General features: G+C 43.0%; 1 protein-coding gene across 7 annotated transcripts in view; it reads right to left on the bottom strand.

The window, feature by feature from the left end:
- Positions 1-13,242, bottom strand: part of GSDME (gasdermin E) — a 29,139-nt gene extending 15,897 nt beyond the window's left edge. The window contains exons 1-5 of one of the 7 annotated variants that reach the window (XM_030010280.2): positions 12,932-13,242; positions 10,965-11,078; positions 8,937-9,056; positions 8,261-8,523; positions 6,930-7,122 (exon numbers count right to left, since the gene is read on the bottom strand). In XM_030010280.2, coding sequence (XP_029866140.1) covers positions 6,930-7,122; positions 8,261-8,471 — 404 coding nt within the window. In that variant the 5' untranslated portion in view covers positions 8,472-8,523; positions 8,937-9,056; positions 10,965-11,078; positions 12,932-13,242. The remainder of the gene's footprint in view (positions 1-6,929; positions 7,123-8,260; positions 8,524-8,936; positions 9,057-10,964; positions 11,079-12,931) is intronic. The other 6 variants (XM_030010273.2, XM_030010275.2, XM_030010278.2 and 3 more) reach the window with 6 other exon arrangements.
- Positions 13,243-23,036: the final 9,794 nt, after the last annotated feature.

Here is a 23,036-nt window from a genome sequence, read left to right as displayed (position 1 = left end):
CTGGATGATCTGCTGCAGCACTGGAGGCTACACAGTGACACTAACACCACAGGGGCACAGAGCTACCTGTTTCGGTCCCTGATGTAGCGCTCCTGCAGGCACTGTGTCTCAGAGGTAACTTGGGGTCCTCTGCACAGAGCTGCATTGTGTGGCACAGACACAGCCACTACCTCAGCCCCAAGATTCAAGTGACTTCAGTGGGATGTGTTCAACGGTAAAGCCAGCAGAAATGCTCTCCTCTTCCCACTAAGTTTAGTGAGTACTGGATTCAGAGCTTTAAAACACATACCCTTACCAACAGCTACAAATACCTCTCCTTTTAGGACAGCACAGTTAAATGTTCTCCTCCTCTAGACTTCTGATGCTGACCTTTCTATCATAAAACCCCTTAAACTCTAGGGTTGTGTGTAGGCACATCACAAGTTATTACTGGGGCGCAGCCTGTGGAAGGCAAAACATTCTGCTCTTCTCAGGGACTCAGACAGGAGACAACATGAGATAAGCAAATACCAAGCTTATTTAAATTATCATTGAAAACAGTCATCGAGAGCAAAATGCAACAAGGTTAAAGTTTGACAATCAGAGCAGAGCTTAAAGTATTGCAGGGCAATGGCTGCTATATCTATGAGTGTATTTTTGCAAGAGCTGAACTCATTTGCTAGTATAACACTGAATATCAAGAATATATCTGACTAACAAGAGATGGCTGAGTTACACCCCTGAGAATACATGTATGCAGGCACACGAACTGCATTGCATTTTTTTGTTTTACAGGTCATGTTTCAGACCTTTTATTTCTGTTCTACAGCCATCACTCTTACCATCTCTTTCACCATCTATTATACAGGAGCCCTCAGCAATCTTGTGTGACCTGTATCACCATACTCCTTCCCACCTTGAGAAGCTGAGCTGAAGTACTCAAAAGTAATACTATATAAAATACAATGAGATGTTGGTTTGCTAAGTCCCATTATCAACACACAGAGTATGAGCCTGTATAAATAAATATCATTTAAAAGATAAAGATTATGGGGTTTTGTTTGATTGTTTGTTCTGCTTAAATAATGTTCCTGAGGTCAATGATTTACTATGTTGGAAGCTCAACAGGTCAAGCATGAACAGAAAAGAATTTCTTTGAGTTTTGGTCTCACTCCCTCCACATTTAATTGGGTTAAACACTTCCAACTCTCCTATAATGCAAAGGCTTCCTTCACTTTTATTCAACCTTTTTCTTCTTGCATGAGGAAAGCAGTGGAGAATAGAGGCACACAGGCAATTTGCTGCAGACTGGAAGCAGAAAAGAAGGGAGGAAGGCAGAAACCAATTGAAGGCAAGAGAAAACCGACAACACCTGGCAATAGAGCAGGCTCTCGCAGTTAAAGGAGAAAGCAGGAGCCTGCTCTAAACACCGCAGCTGAGACTGAGGGTCTTTCCTTCAGGCACAGAATCTCTGACCAGACCATCCACAAAGGAGGGGGACTAGGACCATGTTTCCATCAAATCCTGTTTAGTCTTCTCAGTAACCCACGTCGCAAATCCTCAAAGCAAGGTGCTTGCCAATTTACTACAAATACCAAAAAGAACGATTACTGCTGTAAGTACTCTCCATCCTCACACTGAAGTCGGCACTGCTGCCTGCCTGCAAAAAATTTCACTAGTCCAAACTGCCCATGAGTGAAAAACCTTTATAGTCCTGCCCTGGGCAATGCTCCCTCAACATACCTCCTCTCCCAGCTGTAGAGACATGGGTGGCCCACTCTCACAGCCTCACCCAAATGCAACTTCATCCATAACATCCATATGACTGACTTCAAAACCTCTCTCGCTGCTCAGCCAGAATTCCTCAGCTTGTTCAGTCTTCTCCATTTATAATGTGCAATAGTCTGATGTCTTCCATACAAATGCTGGTTGTTGTACAGTGAGAGCCTTCACCCAGCTTTGTTCCTTCTCTAATAGAGACCTCTAGATGAGTGCCATGGAGTAAAATCTACCAGACCTCACTGCCACTTTCCACCAAGCACAGATGCATAATATTTCTTTTGTTAATCCATTTCACATATAACCTCTCTGACCTACTTCTTACAGTCATACCGGAACACAGTATCTCCTATAGTCAGCTTACTGATAGCATTTCACAATTTTCCCTACAGAATAACCTGACAATTACTTCATGGAACATCTTCCCCAAGAATACCAGAGACTTTTGAGAGTGCAAGTGACAGACAATTCCTCTATTTTCTATTCAGCATCCTCCTTATTTTCTAAATCACAGACACACACAATTGATTTCATTCAACCCTGTCTCATAACATTCTGTGACTTTGTATTACCCATGTAGCACCTTTGGTAGAAAACTGAACGGTTTTCATAGAATGGTTTGGGTTGGAAGGAACCTTAAAGATCATCTAGTTCCAACGACCCTGCCATGGGCAGGGACACCTTCAGCAAGACCAGGTTGCTCAAAGCCCCATCCAACCTGGCCTTGAACACTTCCAGGGATGGGGCATCCACAACTTCTCTGGGCAACCTGCTCCAGTGCCTCACCACCCTTAGAGTGAAGAATTTCTTCCTTATATCTAATCTAAATGTACCCTCTTTCAGTTTAAAACCGTTACCCCTTGTCCTACCACTACACTCCCTGATAAAGAGTCCCTCCCCATCTTTCCTGTAGGGCCCCTTTAAGTACTGGAAGGCTGCTGTAAGGTCTCCCTGGAGCCTTCTCTTTTCCAGGCTGAACAACCCCAACTCTCTCAGCCTGTCCTCATAAGGGAGGAGCTCCAGCCCCCTGATCATCTTCATGGCCCTCCTCCGGACCCACTCGAGCAGGTCCATGTCTTTCTCACGCTGGGGGCCCCAGAGCTGAACGCAGACTCCAGGTGGGGTCTCACAAGAGTGGAGTAGAGGGGGAGGATCACCTCCCTCGACCTGCTAGCCACACTTCTTTTGATGCAGCCCAGAATGCAATTGGCTTTCTGGGTTGTGAGCACAAATTGCTGGCTCGTACTCAGTTTTTCATCTACTAATACCCCCAAGTCCTTCTCCGCAGGGCTGCTCTCAATCCACTCATCGCCCAGCCTGTATCTGTGCTTGGGATTGCCCCAAGCCATGTGCAGGACTTTGAACTTGGCCTTGTTGAACTTCACGAGGTCCACAAGGGCCCACCTCTGAAGCCTGTCAAGGTCCCTCTGGATGCCATCCCTTCCCTCCAGCGCGTTGACCGCACCACACAGCTTGGTGTCGTTGGCAAACTTGCTGAGGGTGCACTCAATCCCACTGTCCATGTTGCCGACAAAGACGTTAAACAGTGCCGGTCCCAATACCAACCCCTGAGGAACACCACTTGTCACTACTCTCCACTCGGACATCAAGCCGTTGACCGAAACTCTTTGCATGCGACCATCCAGCCCATTCCTTATCCACTGAGTGGTCCATCTGTCAAATCTATGTCTCTCCAATTTAGAGACAAGGATGTCATGCGGGACAGTGTCAAACACTTTGCACAAGTCCAGGTAGACGACGTCCATTGCTCTTCCCTTATCCACTAATGCTGTAACCCTGTCATAAAAGGCCACCAAATTTGTCAGGCACCATTTGCCCTTTGTGAAGCCATGTTGGCTGTCACCAATCACCTCCTTATTTTCCATGTGCCCCAGCACAGCTTCCAGGAGGATCCCCTCCATGATCTTGCTGGGCACAGAGGTGAGACTGACTGGCCTGTAGTTCCCTGTGTCTTCCTTTTTTCCCTTTTTAAAAATGGGGATTATGTTTCCCCTTTTCCAGTCAGTGGGAACTTCCCTGGACTGCCACAGCTTCTCAAATATGATGGATAGTGGCTTAGCCACTTCATCCGCCAGTTCCCTCAGGACCCATGGATGCATCTCATCAGGTCCCATGGACTTGTGCACCTTCAGGCTCCTTAGATGGTCTCAGACCTGATCTTCTCCTACAGTGGGCAGTTCTTCATTCTCCCAGTCCCTGCCTTTGCCTTCTGCCACTTGGGCGGTGCAGCTGGAGCACTTGCCAGTAAAGACTGAGCCAAAAAAGTCATTGAGTACCTCAGCCTTCTCAATGTCCTGGGTAACCAGGCCTCCCATCTCCTTCCAGAGGGGGCCCACATTTTCCCTAGTCTTCCTTTTATCACCAACATACCTATAGAAGATTTTCTGTAGAGCTTGACATCCCTGGCCAGTCCTCCTCCCTGTTTTGTGTCATCAGCAAACTTGCTGAGGGTACACTCATTGACCCCATCACCCAGATCACTAATGAAGACGTTAAACAGGACTGGACCCAGTATTGCCCCTGGGGTACACCATTAGTCACTGGCCTTCAAGTAGACTTTGTACCACCGCTCAATACCCTCTGGGCCCAGCCATTCAGTCAGTTTTCAATCCACCTCACTGCCTGCTCATCCAGCCCGTATTTCATCAGCTTCTCTATGAGGATCTTATGGCAGACAGTATTGAAAGCCTTAAAATAGAAGATTGAATATACTCTTAAATCCATAGCAATCTCACTGAGTTAAAGGCACAGGACTCTGACCTGAAATCAGTATGTTACAGTACTCTGAATTAGCAAGGACAATGTAATAAGAAAACCAAGAATAATGTAAAATAAAATATGCTGAGTTTATATACCTAAAAGTACTATTTAACTTTATTTTTATATTGCATTGTTATATTAATAAGCGTGTTCTGCGTTTACAACGTCATTGCTTCTGCAAATCAGAAAGGATCTCATCCCGCATCCTTCAGCTGTCATCCCTTTTCAGAAAAGGAGAGCCAATGCAGCATCTGGAATCTAATTAAAAGATCAGTAGGATTCTCCTTCAGAAGGTTCACATAAGTAGTGACAGAAAACCGATTTGCTGCCACTCAGCACTTCCAGCCTGCTAAACCTTGAAGACTCACATGACTTAGTTTAGAAGGCATATCAGCTTTGACTTTTTTTTTAGTTTTCTGCTATTTATCTGCAACTTTGACTTAAAGAGCCTAATACAAGAACAACATTTTAAAATGCAACTTAATTAGGCTATATATGTAGAAATAATAAACGAAACAATAATTGACCAAACAAGCACAAGCAACATATGTCATTAGATGAAATCAAGAAGCTGACTCTCATCTCACAAGGACTGACAGGTAAACATCCTCTTAGTACCGTAATGCTTTGCATCCAAAAATCACTAACTTGTAGGCACCAGCACTCCTGAATGCTGAAATCCTGAATTCCACACAATGCTCCATGAATGAGACAAAAGCTAGGAGGTTGGACACAATCCATCATAAATTATAGAATATTTATGAACAACTTGAATTTCATTTGTAAGGCATTGCCACAATTTCCAGTGACCCTCAGCATTATGCTGAAGAAAAAAAATAAAAATTCTGCTATCCTTACCATTTTCAGTGACCTGGCAGAAGCAAGACTGACTGGATATCAACTACACACTTTGCATCATAAGCCTTAATAAGGTATGAGCATCTTTTCTATGAACTAAGAACTAGCTCCTTGTATAAAGCTGCACACGCATTAACCTCATTTACGGTTATATTCAGATCGGTGTAGAGCTATTGATTTTCCACACTCAAAAGAAGATAATATATTTTTAAGTATTCAGTTACATTCAGGATTATAACCTGAAGACGTGCTGAAGTAAATCTGATTTGCTATGGAAGGATTATTTGTTTGAACAGAGCAGGTAACTTACTGCAGAAAACTAAGTAAAAACTTACTGATCTAAACAGAAGTTACTCTAGTTTGTTTTTCTGTAGGAGTCTATCTAGTGTTAGAAACAAGATTCTAAATCTTGACTGACACTATTTTCTGATACTAGATGCATACTTATTTTACAGGACTTTTTTTTAATGGTACACACATTTAAACCCAGTATTTTCTGCTTTTAATAAGGCATTTAATACAAAGATAGCAAGATGACTTATTAGAATAAGTTTGTTGACTTGTGAATGCTCACAATAAAAAGAACAGCAGCCATTTGTTCCTGTAAAAATGGATAATTGATTATTTCTAGAACATCAGTGTATCTAAAGCAAATTTACACTGCTTTCTGGCAACTTTTGCACAAAACCCTATCATCTTTATCTTCAGAGCATCAGCAAAGGCTATTAAAATGCATTACATCACCTGCTACAGATCTAGGGTACAATGCTGTCACAAATGAACCACCCTCATCTCCCACAAGTCAGGACCTGCAACACAGAGTAGACCCCTGACTTGTCAGCTGGTTACCAAGTAGGCTTTGGTCCGGGAATGTCTTATTGCAAGATTAAATAAATCCGATTTCAGAGTAGGACACGAAGCGTTGCATATCTCGTAAAATTAAGATTATAGTTCCCCTCAGCTATTATAGTGTATAAACAGTAAGCAACAGATCTATAAACCATATTTTGTTCAACTAGTAGAACATGCATTGACCATGCTTGCTCACCTTTGCTATCCCTCCAAAGAATCCAATTTTCTAGCACAGTCGCTCACACACACACATAAAAAAAATTATAAAGCCTGCTTACAAGAACATTAGTAGTTCTGAATTCAGTTTCCATAGCATTTGCCCCAGTAACTTAGAGAAACCAAAGCAATTTTTTTCCAGATTGTTACCTCAGTACAGTCCCCCAAAGAAGGGAGGATTTGGCTCTTGTTCCACGTAGTAATTCATGCAAATACACAAGATGAAATTGCAGAGAGATGTTTTTAAAATGAAAGGGAAAGGTTTGACCATCAAGCTTTCAAAATCTGGAATTTTTTGGTTTTGTAGATATGATTTATCACCTGAAAATGAGAGCTTACAATAAAAATGATTCTAAAACTATGGCAACACTACAGAATCAATTGTTCAGTGATCACAGCTGGCCCAAGTCTTTTCAGCTCAGTAATCTTTCCTGGCCATTACAATGCTGACATTAAAAGCATACCTGTCCTTGACGTCTTTCATAAGCTGCTGCAAGTCAATCTCCTGCTTCCTCAGGTTTCCAAATGAGGACTGGTTTTCCACACAGCCCTTCCCTCTAGCTCCCAGGCTGATCTTTCCAAATGAAGTTTCAATACTTCCTTGAACAAAATCTTCAAACTTCCCCATATATTTTGCAAAGTCAGACTCCACAATTACTAGGAAAGCAATAAAAGTAATTTCTACCTGTGAAGAGAAGTGCTGAAATGGTCCTGAAGTGATTGGAAAAACAGAAACTTACAGAAAATATGACAGGTTAGTGAAGGCAAGGAACAGTATTGAGCAGGTAAATAATGAAATTTACAGCTCTGCAACTGTTACTTCTGCTTTCTCCAAATTTTCATCAGCTTCATTCCGCTACCTTTTATATTTTGCCATTTTAGGAAAACATAAGGTGATTGAAATGCTGAGCTCAGATGCTATGGAAGATTTACAAAGAATGATTGAAACTTATTTCAGCTACAAAGAAAAACTACAAAGCAGACCTGCTTGTACAATAGGGTGAATATTTTGCCATTATCTTGACATATCTCATTATAGGGCTGTTCCAGAGCTCACTGAAAACCAACGGAAGCATCTAATTGGCTTAAAACAACTCTGAACCTTATACATCTATAAACCAAAGAACTGACTCAGAATCAGCTAATTTTCCAAGCCAGCTACAATTAACATCTAAACTTAGGGACATCTATTTTCCTGTATGGAATTGTGACGTGCCCAGAAATACGGGATTCCAGATTGTCAATCCTAAAACCTGGTTATGACTGCTGCAGCTGGATGATGAAAGAAGTATGAGGGTCAACCATTTTTAACAGTCTGCGCAAGAAGAAAGGAAGCAGTGGTAAAACTTGCTTGGCCTTGCCAGTGCAAGCATTCCCTGGGCTACTGTCACCAACAAGACACTGTTTATCCAGTGCTTTTTTGACCAGTATAGTTTCACGCTACTATCACATACTGGAATCCCCCCCAAAAAATTATAGGGGAGCTCCTGTGGCTGCAGACAGCACTGTTATTAAACAGTAGGACTGTATGTCTTGACAACCTTCATCACTCAATTTTAGTTGTCTATCTAGGCAAAACTTTTTTTTTAAACAAACATTTATTATTACTGGTTACAGTTAAATGAATAGTCAAGTGAGGAAAGATCCACTCATCTCATTTCCATGGATGGAGAATACTTCAGAGCATTCCTCTGAAAGGAGCTCTCTAGTAACACAATCGAGAATAACAAGAAAAAAGATTAGGCTTTGCATTCTTTTTGTCTGCAGTAATAGTGCTGCCCAAGTATGGGTTTACCTGGTTTTATCGGTTTGTCTTCAGTAAGCACATCACTCAGGGTGACTGTCAAGAAATGATACTTGGGCTTCTGCCAGCACCAGAATTTCTTCCTCTTCGTAACTAAGCTCAGAAGCTGCAGCTTGTCTGAGGCGTTCAAGTGGGAGACAGGGATCAAATCACCTCCACCGTCAGTTTCTCTCACAAAATTCTTTGTTGCTTTTGCAAACATCTTGGGGAATCAATTAAAGCCTGAACGAATACATGTTTTTCAACAACTGCAGCTGGAAAGTATAAATATTTACATTGTCACTTTAAGAAGTTCTTCATAGTATTGGTATTAATGCAGGAACAGCTAGTGTTTTCACCCCATCTTCTCCACTCTGAGCTGGGAATCATGACAGTTCAAACCACTTATCCCAAAGTAAAAAAGTTTTCACAGTAACAGACAAAATAATTTTAGTTAAAATTTTAAATAAGCAACAGTGAATAAGCAAAGAATGACATGCTGCAAACATGATATGCAAGGCTGAAACATTACAATAATAATGCATGAAATTTATGATCATGCAGATAACGAAGAAAGAAAATAAACCTGTGAGAAAATAAATATTCCAATCTACAACTGAGAAGTTCCTTCAAGGAACAATCACAGGTAATTAATCTGTTAGGGAGGAAAAAAACTTACACAGCTTACCTGAAATTCTACGAAAAAGCATCTACCAATGAGCACCCAGCAGAGACTGGCTGGGATGAGGAAAGCACTGGTACAACAGCAGAGGATTTCTGCCTCCCCACAGAATGCTTCTTTTATCACCTAACATAAAATTATCTTATTCCATGTAAGGTAATTGGGTATTATTCACACAAATTATCTTGATCTTTTTAATAGTGAGTAAACACATATAGGGATAATAACAATTATTTTATAAAAAGCAACAAGTATTTCTGCTGGCAACTTTGTGACTAAGTTTTGTTTCTAAACTATACCTCTGGAAAGTCCCAGTTAATTTTTTTCTTTCTGAACCTTTTTACCTTCGATGTTTTCCAATTTTCTGTTTTCCATTAGCATAACTACAGCTAAATTGAACGTATGTTATTTGCAACTGTTATTCGTATGTGCTAAACAGCTACTTACATTACTTTATTCTAGCTTTTGAATCTCTTAAATTAAAAAATACTGGCATCTCTTATTGTGTAAGGTTTTTCTTTATCTCAAGCAATGCATTTTGCTGTTATTTACAAGGAACTTTCTCAATAAGGGAGACTTGCTAAACTCACAGGAGAAATGGTAAAAATGACCATTCACAAGTGTTAAACACACAATTCTAATAAATTAATTTTTGATCTTTTTAAAAAAATCCAATATTTTTAAGGTTTTCAACTCTCTGTTACTTGATCCAACGACATTTCCAGAATTAAATCAGGTTTTTAAAGTCGGCAGCATTCCTTTGAACTCCCCAGCTGACACTGACTGGGAAGTTCAACTAAAATCATAAGATGTCTTAGCCAGCTATCCACATGTTCATGATTAACTATCTGTCTTGCTCCGCAGAGATGTTAGATTTCTCATTTACAAATACAGGCCAGAATAAGTTAGAACAGACTTCAAACAAAAACTGATATTGCAGTGGGTACTCAGGATTATTGAGAGAAAATGGAAAACTGAATAAAGATATTAGTGGTTGGACCACAGGCTCCGTGTTTTAGTATCAGATGGAGGACAGAGGGAAAAAAAAGCCTTTTGCTAAAAGGGGAAACTTTTGCTAAAAGATGGGAACTTTCCATTAGCTTTTCCCAAATCCCATTTCAGATAGTATTTCACACAGTATTTAACCAATTCATGTTGAGATATCTACCTCCTCATGAAACTCCTATGGCCTACTCTTAGTTCTCTATGTAAGCAAGTAAAGGGTGTTTCCCAGCAATGCCTGCATGGAAAGGATTTGAACAACGTCAAAGTCGCATAACATTTTACTGAAGAGTCTCTGGGGACTTTAGTTGTAATTGTGGCTGCAAGAAACCTGCAGCACAGCCCCAGCTATAGGCACTGGGAGTACTTCCACTGACTTTCTTGTTCTCTGACCTTTTCCTAAACTCTGAACTGAGATTGATTTTTTGCATTCTTAAATTTCTCCTCCTTAATTTCCCTGGTTTTAATCTCAGTGAGAACACTTTAACCAAATAAGCAATGCGGCTCCACTGCAGCAGAAAAAAACAAAACAAAACAAAACAAACAAACCAACCCCCCAAAAGCCCAAAAAACTAGTTTTTTTTTTCCCTGGGAGTTCTTTTGCATGACACTGTATTTCACAACCAACCAGATGACTGATTTGTAATGGAAGGGACCATCAAGAAAATTCTCATTGCCTGCATTAGCCGCTTTTCCCCAGCATAACCCTCTTCAAACATTTCTGTGCTTTACATGACTGTTCACTCATTCTGATCCCACTCCTACATAACCAACTCACATAGGCATAGTCTCTGAAAAGAAAAAGGCCCACCAATTTCTGAGGAGTTTATCACAAGACAAATTGCAAAAACCAGTTCCTATGATTTGGCATTAGTACACACTCACTAAATCTCATGAGAACCATTAACACCGTTCTATAAAACTCCCGATTCATGGTGGTTTGTCTTCACTCCCCCTCACCACACTTTTGACTAGCAAAAAAGGACATCCAGGAAAGACCACAGAGTGCTTATGAGGACTGCTGAGACTCACCAGGCAGGAGAGACAGGACTGTCTTCAGACTCAGAATGAAAACGTCAGCATCTCGTACACTTTGCTGTGCTGTGAACGTCTTTGCAGGGAGCACATTTGCTGGTGCAGCTGTACCTGCAAAGCAAGAATATTCTATCCAAATTCCTGTTTACGTCTCTTTGGATATAGTGCCTTTAACACAAATTCTAAAATGCACCCAAATATCTTGTTTCACTAGTTCACAAAACAAAGACATAGAGCAATTGAATATGCCCTTAGCCAACATCAGGGAGTTAATACAGCTACCAGGATTGATGGCATCCTGACTGAATGGACATGGAGTGGTTACGGACAGAGCATTGAGAGAACTCTGCCTTTGGAGTTTCTTCCTCCGGATATTTTGTTAGAGTTGTGCTTGGTTTGGTAGAATTAAAAGGGAAGGTATCAAAGCTGGTAGGAAGAGCCTGCCAGAGTGAATTCAGTCTTGCAGATTGATAGCTAGGCACGAAAGCAGAAAAGGAAGGAGTACCTTCCTTGCCTACTGAGAAATTTAAAATTAGCTGAACCTGGGCTACAGGACGATTATTCAACGAAGAGGATGAGATGAAGTGAAGATCTTTACAGCAACTTCATTATTTACTTAAACAAACAAATCTTACCCTGCTTCTTTCCTTTATCACAGCTCCCTAACTCAATATAGTGAGACATTAGCTCCTAAGAAACATTTTATGAATAATCAGCGTTTACCTTTATCGGCACAAAAGCAAGTTCTCAACAGTTGCCCAATATTTCTTACATTCTGTGTACACATACACTGACCTTTACGAAAGATACAAAAAAAGCTTTTTTTTTTTTCCACTTAACATAAGATTACCTAGCACACCGGGCACAGTACACAGGGAATTCGGGAAGAGGGTGACAACTGGATCGCCAAATGTCAGCACATCCCTTGCCAATCCAAGCGGTAAGGAAATACAACCCCTGAAGGCCACAGACAACCACGCGGGAGCTGCGGTGTCAGAAGAGCTGCTAGGCATTAACTCTGCTGTGCAGCAGCAGTAATGGCCTTTGAATCCTAATGAAGTCGGAGTTTACGCCGAAAGGCAACTAAAGCGTGGAAGTGATGACAAGCAGAACGTGTGTTTTATTACAAAACCTTATCATTATTCTCACCTCCTTTCTAGATAATCTAAATTAAAAAACACCCAAAGAAGCTAACACGCAAAGCCTAGCAGGGATGTTCACACAAGGAATTTCAGTCCTTGAACACATGCAGTCCCCGAAAACACATCCAGTGTATTTTAGCCCTGGACGTAGCCCTCTTTTGTGCTTCGGGGACTTCACGGCACGCGCCTCCGAAGCCTTGACGCCACACAAAACCACAGCGGCTCAATGCACCCAACAGGGACGCGGCACCCTGACCCGGGGCCGGCAGCTGCCGCCCTGCGAGGCGGAGGTGCGAGGGCCTGCGGCGGGAGCGGCACGTTTCGGGAACGGGACCAAGCTGCCCTTCTCCTTGGTGAGCAAGCCAGGGGCTACCTCACCGCGACCTGCGCCGAGGCGGCTCTGGCAGGCGCCCGAGCGCGGGGATCCCCCTCAAACGCTCCTGCGGCCCCCGCTTAAACCCCTCTCAAAACCACCACACGAGAACCGCAGCCATTCGGCCGCGTTCCCCCCCTCCGCCCCGCGAAGGCGGAGGGCGCAGACGGGCAGGCTGGCAGGGACGGAAAGCGGAGCGCCGGCAGCCAGCGAGGCGGCCGCAGTGGCTCCTGCTGAGCGTGTGGCAGGGTCGGGTGGGGCGGCGGGGGGCACACGGCGCGCCGAGACCCCGCCGCGCCTGCCCCCACCAGCCGGCGGGACGCGGGGGGGGGGGGCTCAGCCCGCCGCCGGGAACGGAGGAGCGGCGGCGGCCGGGGCCACTCAGCAGGCGCTGGGGAGGCGGCCGCGGCCGCCCCCCACCGCCTCCGCAGGCCCGCTCCCGTACTCACGGCTCTCCCGGCGATCCCCGCCGCCGGGCCCCGGGGATGCGGCGAGCTCCGCCCGCGGGGCGTGCCGAGCCGAGCCGAGCCGAGCCGCGCCGCGCCCTGAGGCGAGGTGCCGAGGGCAAAGCTCCGCGAGCGGCCGGGGGCGAAGCCCCCACAGCAGAGGGGGTTTCTTGCCGGCGGTACGGCGCGGCGAGGGGCGAGGCGGGAGGAGCGCAAGCCCCGCCCGGGTGCTCAGGCCGAGCGGGGAGGGCGCGGTGGCCGCGCCTCGGGGCGCTGGTCGAGGCGCCGCCGCCATGTTGCGGCGCAGGGCCGCCGCCCCAGCACATGCCAGGCGGGCCGGGCTGCGCCTGGCAGAGGCCGAGGCGCTGCCGTCGTTCTCCTCCGAAATGCCGGGGCGGTTTCTGCCTCCCTCGCCATCCCTCCCGCCTGCCCGCACCGGGCCTGGCTCATCCGCCCCGGGGGTTGAAAATCCCGCCGTCAGGTGGTTGCAGGCAGGGGACGGGCGGCCTGGGCTGCTGGCCGAGGCGGGCGCGGCACGGAGCTGTGCGGCACAGGCGGCCAGCCGGAGGTCTCCGCGTGGGGCGGCCCTGTGCGGTGGGGCGGCCCTGCGAGGGGCTGAGGTGGAGGGCTCGATTGCTCCCTTCAGCTCAGCCCCGGGGTGGGACAGCTGGTTTTGCATGGTTTCTTCCCGTCAAATAACACAGGTGGCTTCTTTTCCCTGCTGGTAATTGCCTGACGGTGATATCTTGCGACACAATTAAAAAGGAAATTTTTGTGGCATCCTCCCAAATCTGGCTCGGATCACCCATGGTCAGAAATGCAGAGGAGCGGTGCCCTGCGTGAAAAAAACATGCTGGAAGCAACAGCCCTGCCACGTTTTCGGCCGTGGGTTTGCACTGCTGGCCTTGCGAAGTCCCAGCGGTCCGAACGGGAGCTTACAAGCCAAGGTCCCCAGTCCAGGGACCTTGAACAGCAGCACTGCAGAAAATGAGAAATGTGGTCAATGGAGCACACGGGGCAGGTTCATGAACCACAGCATGAAAAGCTGAGCCCTGACGCTTTATCTCAGCCCTCTGAAAACAATGCAACGCCAGAATAAAACAACTTGGTTGGTTATGATGCCTAAGGACTGATCCAGTGGGAAACAGATGAGTCTGCAGAAACCCAAGGAGTAGCTTTTCAAGATAATAAACATCAGAGAAATCTTTTTCAAGTGAACCGTGCCACAGGCCAGGTACTTCCCTTGTGGTCTGAAGAGAGAGCATTTGAGGCTGTGGGGTATAGTCACAAGTGTCACATCACCAGGTCTTAATGGAGTAACAGCAGGACTTCAGAACAAAGGGAAGTTGAAAGTTGCATGTACTTAAATGAACAGTCTTGGGTGAGAGGTAACAGTTAGTGCATATAGCTAAAGTAGCATCCATTTCTTCCCTTCTGTTTAACTACATACATTATCCAAAACTTCCAGTTAATTTCAGCAGATTTTAATCCATCACCCCTTTCTGATTCCCTCAGGTGACATCCTTAGTGAATCAATGATAAATAGATTTCCCTTCTGGGGTTGCACCTGCTTACAGAAATTTGAACAAATAGCCTGAATGGAACTAAGTCAGTATCTGCATTTGTGATCATTTACTTTTTATGGACTAATAAAAAAAAATATATATAAAGCTCCATTCTTAGAGCCTCACCTTGAGAAAAAGCACCCATACATCCTCAGGAGATCTCTTTTTAGGATCAGCATCAAGCTGCAGAATCGCTAGCTCCAGTAATAATCTCCCACAGTGGCCACTAATAGCACATGTTTCATCAGCTATCATGTGTTTTTCCAGGGAGTGGCAATGTGTGATTCATTTCAAATGCAAGTGTCTGCTACAGCATATTTTGAGAAACCAAGCCAGGAAGTTGCACTGAACCACATTACCATGGAAATATTCACTGGGGAGGAAGGACACAAAAAAACCCCAGTGAAACCTGCTAGCCATTTTAAGGATGTTACCAGCAGTTGCACGCACACCAAATAAAGGGCGCCCACACCAGGAATATTACCATCTTTTCAAGAAAAAACTTTGAACAGAAATCTATCCACTTGAAAGGCACAAGCCAAAGTAGGATAGTTTTCAGATGCTTCTCATTAATTAGAAGAGGCAGAAACATAGGTCTGGGTGTTAGCAAACAGTTTTGGGGCTATGCAGCAATTAACTTAGAGGCTTCAAAGACTGTTATCAAAACTGGCTGCAAACAGGAGACATTTAGGATTGAACTCTCACCTTGAGCCTTCAGTATTCATGGAAATGCTCTTCAGGTGTACTGCACAGTCAAAACACAGCACAGGGTTACTTCATGACCCACTGGGATGCCAGCAGGGAGAACATTGTATCAGAGAAATACACATTGTGAGTGTGGTCTGCATTGGGATCTGTCTGCCACGCAGTCCATCTCCTGAGCTGAGGCATGAAATGCAGCACTTCTGCATGAGAAGATCCTCTTGCAGAAAGAGCAGGGGGAGAAAACCGGAAACTTCTGCCTCTGGGATAAACTGCTTTTGGTATGGGACAAGATTTAGCTACCTCATTTAAGTAAATAAGTGAAGTGAGACAATCCACACGAGAACTTCACAGCCACAACTGAAAAAATGAGTAATGCCCATAATAAGTGAGTAATTACACAAAAGATAGTAGTCTGAAAGGAAAAAAAAAAAACCCCAACACAATCGTTGTATGCTCTTTGAACACCTCTGTGTGAAATTCCTCAGGCATATTAAGATAAGAAATAATTGAGCAGGCCACCACAAGATGTCAGCATTGCAGAATGGTTATTCCTACCAGGTACGGAAAAGGTCTTTGTATGGTATAGGCGTTTGGCATTAGGTTGGTTTTGGGGGCTGTTTTTTTGGTTGGTTTTTTTTTGTTTGTTTGTATGATGGCATAATCTGGCCTTTTTTTTGAACCATTGACATTAGGATGTAAGTCCAAAATTGGCTGCAAAGGGGAATTTCTTTAATGGCTATTTTTTTTTTGTCTCTTATCTTAAAAACTTTTCTAAGTGCTTTCACGGGGGCAGTATTAACAGCAGTACTAATGGTATATAATGCCCTGTAGCCATCAACGAGTTGTTTCAGGCTGCATCCAGCCTGGCTAGAAAGCGCTCACTGAAATTCAGCCTGTGCATTGATGTGTCAGAAGGTTGTCCAAAGCTCTCTGTTGCTGTGTGCTAGGCTTTTTTTAAACCCTCACACTGGCTGGAGAAGGGTCTGCTGGCTTCAGTTCTGTGGAGGAAATGGGAAGAAAGTGTGAAACTATTTTGGGCTTCTATTTAGAAAGGAAGGGTACTTAGGGTAGCAAATCTTTTTAAAGGTGTCCAGCAACATAAGCCAAATCAGCAAAAGAATGAACTTCTTTTTCCCCCCATTTCCTTTTTCAAGAATAAAAGATCTGAGCAGCATTTTTTTTTTCTCTTCCTTTCTTTCAAATCAACAAACCAGTCTCATTTATATTTCATATTAATATTCATCTCCTGTTTTGGAGGGATGCTCTGTAGTTTTCGCCTATACCATTCAGTCCTCCAAAACATTTCCTGTTGCAAACAGCTTTTTTGCTCTTCCTCTGGTACGGCTGTCATCAGCCCTGCCACACTGCCAGCAGCTAGCAACAGGCTTAGCAAACAGCATGTTACTGTGCCCTGCTTAAGGGAAACCAGTGGGAGGGTGCAGTAAGCCAGGAGGGACCGTGTGTGTTCAAAGCAGCCAGAAAGCCATTCTGCTCCATTTTCCTACCTGTTTATGTGAGCTTCTGTCCATTTGGCTCTTAATGCTGGCAATGGGAAGGTGACATCTTTAACCATCTGAAGATTTTGCCTGTGAGATGAGTTTGGCCACTATTTTGAGGCTATCTTTTATTGTCAGGTTCATCTCTGCTACCTTTAGGGACCAATAGGAGGAAAAAAGAGTTCACTTCTGGATCTTTTAGTCCCTTGGAAGGACAACTGGAGAGTGCCACACTGAGATGCAGGAGGTGGCAGATGTGTTCAGTATAACTCAGTCAGATCTTGGTGCCTCGAGTATTGATGTTGGCATGGGGGGAAACAGTACTATATCTACCTTTCTGTAGTACATGTTTTGTGGCACAGGGCTCCCCTCTGTTGCTGTAAAAGCTCCCTTATCCCTGCAGTGACAGTGTTTTAGGGTAGCTGTAACTTTCTAAAGATCTACCTATGAAAACCTTGTGATTATTTGATTTTCCCATGATTTTAAGAAAATTGCAGAAAGGGTAGGCTAGGATCATGTCTAATAGATTGTGGTTACCTAAGGAGTCATTTAGTGATATCTCTAAGAATAACAGGGAGGACAATTTGCATGAAGCTGCATGAACTAAGTGCTTCTAACTTTAAATTGTAGTTAGATGGCAGCTACAGAACTTTATTTCTTTTGCAATAAAGATAAAAGAAGACTTAGGAATAGATAATGTTTCTTGCATGTCTCAAAAGTCTTTTCCCATAATAGTTTATTATGAACCATCTGGTCTCATTAATGTTTTATCAAAAACCATCTGGCTGCTATATTGTTCAAGCTATTTAAGTAGTAGGACTGCCTCATAAATTAGCCAAAAGGAATGGCTATCAAACTACTGTGTAGGAGGCTCAAACATTTATGTAGGTCCTACATAAACAGTTATTTTAAAAGCATATTATTCCACATTAAACTACAGAAGTCTAAATAATATATCAGTAATAAAATCTGAAATGAAGCTTATTCCCTATGCTTCTTAATTTTTCTTCTCTTTTTACATCTTTGGTTCTTGGCCAGTTGGAACAGGACCCACAAAGTCAAATGATGAACTGTGTTAAAATAGCAAATATTAGGATTTTTTTTTCAATAAAACATTGCAAACAGAGGATACCTGTCACTGAGCCTCCAAAAAATGAGGCCTTTCATCATTGTGTCTCTGCACACATACACGTTTCAGACTGTAAGCATTCTGGCAGGGTTCTTTCTTTAAAATATAACTGTACAGCACATGGCACTATTTAAAGTATAGCTGTACAGTGCCTAGTACTATGGGCAGCAAGGTACAACTGATTGTAAATTATTGCATAATATGCATTGATTTAATAAATTGTGCTTCCACTTGTAATTGTTCTACTGTTACATTTTCAGATCAATAAAAAATGTGATCCTAAAATTAGTGCAGTTCATACTGATTGTTATTTATAGACAACCTTAAAATTACAGTGAAGGGAAGAACTAAGGAAAGTGCATCAAAAGAATACATAGAAAGTTTAGGACAAAATTGGCAAAACGAGGAGTTAAATGATCTATAGGGAAGAGCCTGTTACTGAAGCTGCCTGTGAAGAGAAAAGCTGACTGTAAGGAACAGTTTTCTTTGATCATCTCCCCAGGTTTATTCTGGTACAGACAATTCCTCTTGCATCCTCTGAATGGATGTGTATGCACAAGAGCCCTCAAAACCACTCACTATCTAACTGTGGGAGCAAATGATTTGGGCAGAATTTTCCAAAGAAACCGCAGTATGTAACTGCAGCTCCCCACAAGGCCGCTGGCCGGATGGTGTTTGTATTACACTGACACAGAACTGGAGCACAGCCGCAGTCAAACCTCGCAAAATGTTCAGAAGCTAACATTAATATTTCATTGAATAACACCAGACACATGTTTTCATCTACTACAACATTTGTAGCAATAGCTTTATTATGATTTAGAAGAAATTTGTCTCCCTTTTGGTTTTTGTGCCTCCTTTGTTTTATTTCCCAGTTATTTTGCAACTCCTTAACCCCCATTCTCATTACCTATTAATTGTCAGCTCAATCTCTCTTTCAGAACTGGAATTCCTGTTCCAGGGCCATCTGAAAGGGGTTTCTTCAGAACAAAGTAAATGCATTTTTAAGTACCCACAAAGATAAAATCGAGAATTTTGTTTAGAGATCTCTGAAGCAGGCCATGGCCCACAAAAGTAGCAGATGCACTGAGGAGAAGACCACAAACAGCAAAGAAGCCAGTGGCTCCAGAGTGTTCTGAGGAGCTGTGAGGCTGCATTGCTACTACAAGGCGAGTCAGGGCTCCTACATCTTCCCAGGGTCTCTGCAGCAGGAGCTGCCAGGGGCTGTCTGCACCTTCTGCTGTGGAAATGCACACCGCAAGGGAGGACAAAAGGAAAACACCTACCCCATTTTGTACAGGGCTGATAGTTCAGCCCCGCTGGGTTCCAAGACTAAGGCCTCATGTTTCTTCTTAAAGCCATTTCATTTTTCACCTTGCTGTTGGTGCCTCCTAGTTTCAGCACGCGAAGGGTTTTCTTTTCAATGTCTTACAGACATTGCGGTAAGAACACACCTGGTTTTTCCCACTAAAGAGAAGCAGAACGAAAAGAACGGTTCTTGAAACAAGGAGCAAGGGCTGCCAAACAGCTCAAAACTGCGTGGGCTGCTAATTGCATGGGAGTTCCTTTTATGTTATGCAACAGTGTTGCCCCAAAAGACAGCAAGGTGCCATAAAAGGGGTGCTGCGAGTCAAAACAGATCGGTAGGCATGAAAGGCTGCAGCTGTCCTGAACAGAAGGGGACAACAGTAGTGTCCTGCAAATTTGTACAAGTGGTGGCTAGGGCTAGAGTCACACCACTCCAGGTGTTTGTTATATTGCAGTTGCACATACAGACCAGGTCTTCACTATGCTGCAAAAAACCTCATATGAAACAAAGTACTGGCCTGTTCTCTGACAATTAAACATGTATTTTATTTGCTCTATCATAGGACTGAAACTGGTGTTCTTGCTGCTGGTACTGCCCTTGTTTGTCTGAATGACGCATTGATTTGGGTGAGTAGCATCTGTAACGGGTGATGCAAGTAACCTTGGGTAGATGGTTTTCTTATTGCCAGTACTACCTTCTTTGCAACCTGGAGATAGGAATGCACTTCGTCCTGCAGAACTGGTCACAGTCAGGATGAGCTGGGGCTTATTTAGTTCTTCCACACTGTCCAGCCTCACCAATGCCAATACACCACAGTGTGAGCAATGCAATTTCTAAGAGAGAAGGAAGACCAGCTGTGTCCTGGTTAGTATGAAAGGAAACAATGAACAACTGGTACTGGGAAAGCATGAACTGCAGCCATTGTTTTGGCTAGGACCTTGTGACAGCACACTTCACTACTGAGAATCTTATTTCAACAGTATATACTCATTCGTCTCATTCCTTTCCCCCATCATTTCAAGCAATCAATTCCTGTTGGTATCAAGACCAAAGCATTCACATGAGCATCAGCTTTAGGAAGCTTTGCAGCTAGATAAAATGCAGTGGAGCTCCTACTACAGCCTTTCTTGTAACATGGCACATCCAGATCTCTTTTCCAGTTTCTGATACTCACAAAAGGTGAGAATATAATATCCTTGAGTTCTCTACCCTCCACCAACTTTGACTGAAGTTTTACTGTCTCTCTAAAATGAAAGGGGACAGGTTAAAGATGGGCTAGGCTCACCACCCTCTGGTAACTAGAGAACTCAGAAAAAGTCAAGCTTCCTCTAACTGACCTATTTACGGTGCTCTTTCTCAGGCAGAGTCCCCAGTAGAAGTTTTTCCTACGGAAGGACTTAAGAATTTGGTGCACTATTTTTGAACTTCATAAGAAAATTGATTTTCCCATCCAAAAAACCTATATAGCCATTATATAGCTCTAGCTGCTTTCACAAGATTTGTTTCACTGACTGAAGTGCAAGTAACAAACAATGAATACAAGTAGGATGATCTCTTGACTCCACTCCATCTTCAGTCTGTCAATGGCTGAAATGATAACAAACCTAAGAGTAAACAAAACAGTAAATCTCTCTCAGCTATGAGACAGGTTCTCATCTATTGATAAATCTACATAATCTTCCTTGCTCTAGGCAGCAATCTAGGCATTGCAGATATATCCTCGTAAAACCTAAGAAGGAAAGGATTTTTCAAGGCATGTACTGCAGTAATTCAAACTAGATTTACTGCAGCCTTTTTCATGGCTTCTTTTTTGTTTTTTTTTTTTCAACACAAGTTAAAAACTAAGACATCTGTAATTTAGGAAAGCAATTTTTTATTAAAGAAATTCTAATAAAGAAAACAATGTTAACTAAGGAAAAAAATCATATTTTCAAATTTTAACAGCTGGTCTTAGTAAAATAGCAAGTGAAACATCAGCTCAAAAAAATCCTCAAGTAGTGCCCTAACACTTAGAGAAAGCCAGTAATTCCTGAAGTCTGTGAAATTACAGACAGAAACATCACCTGATGTTCGTACACAACATCTTGTCTTCCAGGAATTTTTTATTGTTCCAAGAGCCTGTAAAAATTTACATCAATGAACCCACAGAGTCAAACTCTCAGTTACCTTAAGCCTCACTTATACTCAGCTCAGTAGAGCAATGTTGATTTACCTCAAATGAGGGTTTACACATAGCAATTTCAAATATTTCCCTTGGTACAGAGTAAGCAAAGATACAAATTCGTAAGTATATTCAGCAGAACTTGGCACCTGGTCAGCTTTTAACCCCATTTAAAAACTGAGAGTAACCCTAGAAATTCTTATGCATCCACTGCACTACAGGGGGTCTAACTTAAAAATCAGCAAATTGAGCATGGAGAGCAATGTTTGCAAGATGAAAGAAATGTAACAGAGGCATTAAAAAAAAAAAAAGGAAAAAGAAGCCAAGATGTGTCAGTTACTATACAGAGCAGAGCAAGCTTTGCTCAGCTGTCATTGTTTTTCTTCACGCTATGGTGGTTTGAATCATTTTGCAGTAAGCAAAATTACTTTAAATAGAGATTACTGTAAATGAACAGACAACTGAGCTTAAACACAAATTGGATGCAAGGTCTATATGAGCCAACTTTACCTTACAGTTCTGCAGGGGAGAACAGCCTGTTTTGTCTGGGTAGCACTGACCACACTGTGGTACCTGGCATGTTATTAGCTCCAGGGGCAATCATGAGAAATTCACTCCATATCCATTTCTCTGCAAGAGAAGTTCCTGCTGCCCCAGGTGTTCATGATTAGGGTGCCAATAAAGAGCATCCCTTGCCATCTTCCTTTCCCTTTTATAACTATGAAAAAAATATTACTGCTTCTGTAAACTGCTATTTTCCCAGCAGGTTGAACTAAATGCTAGTTATTTCAGGTACCAATTAAAGCATATTAGATCTCTATGAAAGTAAAGAACAATGAAGTGATTCCCACTGACATTATAAGCAAGTTTCAAAGTTCTTAACCCAATACAGAATCAAAATGGCTGGATTTCAAAAAACAGGAGCTGATTCTTGCCCACTATAAAAGCTGTTTTTCTTTCGGCCTCTATCCTTATTCTGCCATGTACAACAGCTGAGGACATTTTGCGTGGTAGCAGATTTATTGATCCAATTTTCCCAGCTTTTCCTGGAACCTCCATGCTCCCTCTCACCAAATCTTTCTACACACTGAGCCTGGGAAGTGCTGCAGAACTGCAGTCAGGAATTACAGGTTGGTCAGCAATTACACTCACTATACTCCCATATTTTTCAAAATCCTAATCCATACGTATTGCATCGTACACACATATGATGAGACCACGAGACATAGTTGAGATATGATTGGCAGAGCTGTCCTGAATCACCACCTCTGAGGAAGAAAATACCACATTGATACCATTTCCTTCCATTTATTTATTTTATTCAGTAAGTACTATGTTTCCTTGTTTTTAAAAGTTGTTTTATGGAAAACATGTGGTTTGTGGTCTCCACATTCATACTAAAGCATAACATTTATGCTGCACATCTGTCTACTAAAAACTGCTTTTAAGAATCAGCTTCCAGCTATCAGTGAATTCCACCAGCTTACCCCTTTCCCTGCCCCAGTGTCTGGCATAACAGCCATGCAACAGTGCTGTACAGTGTGTGCAGGTAACTGGTAAACAACTGGAACATTGCACAGCTACCAGACAGATTGTAAGAGTGATAAATACAGCTTCTAGCAGATGGAAGCTCTTTCATACTTGCTGTTTTGGCAAGTGTAAAAAGCACAGATCACTACAGCAGCTAGACTTATTTCAGCTGTCACTAACAACCTTTGAAGAAAGATGCTTACAACCCCTGGG

The sequence above is a fragment of the Aquila chrysaetos genome, chromosome 3 (assembly GCF_900496995.4).
Source record: "Aquila chrysaetos chrysaetos chromosome 3, bAquChr1.4, whole genome shotgun sequence".
Taxonomy (NCBI): domain Eukaryota; kingdom Metazoa; phylum Chordata; class Aves; order Accipitriformes; family Accipitridae; genus Aquila; species Aquila chrysaetos.
The sequence above is the reverse complement of the archived record's forward strand: the minus strand, read 5'-3'. Positions and strand labels throughout refer to the sequence as shown.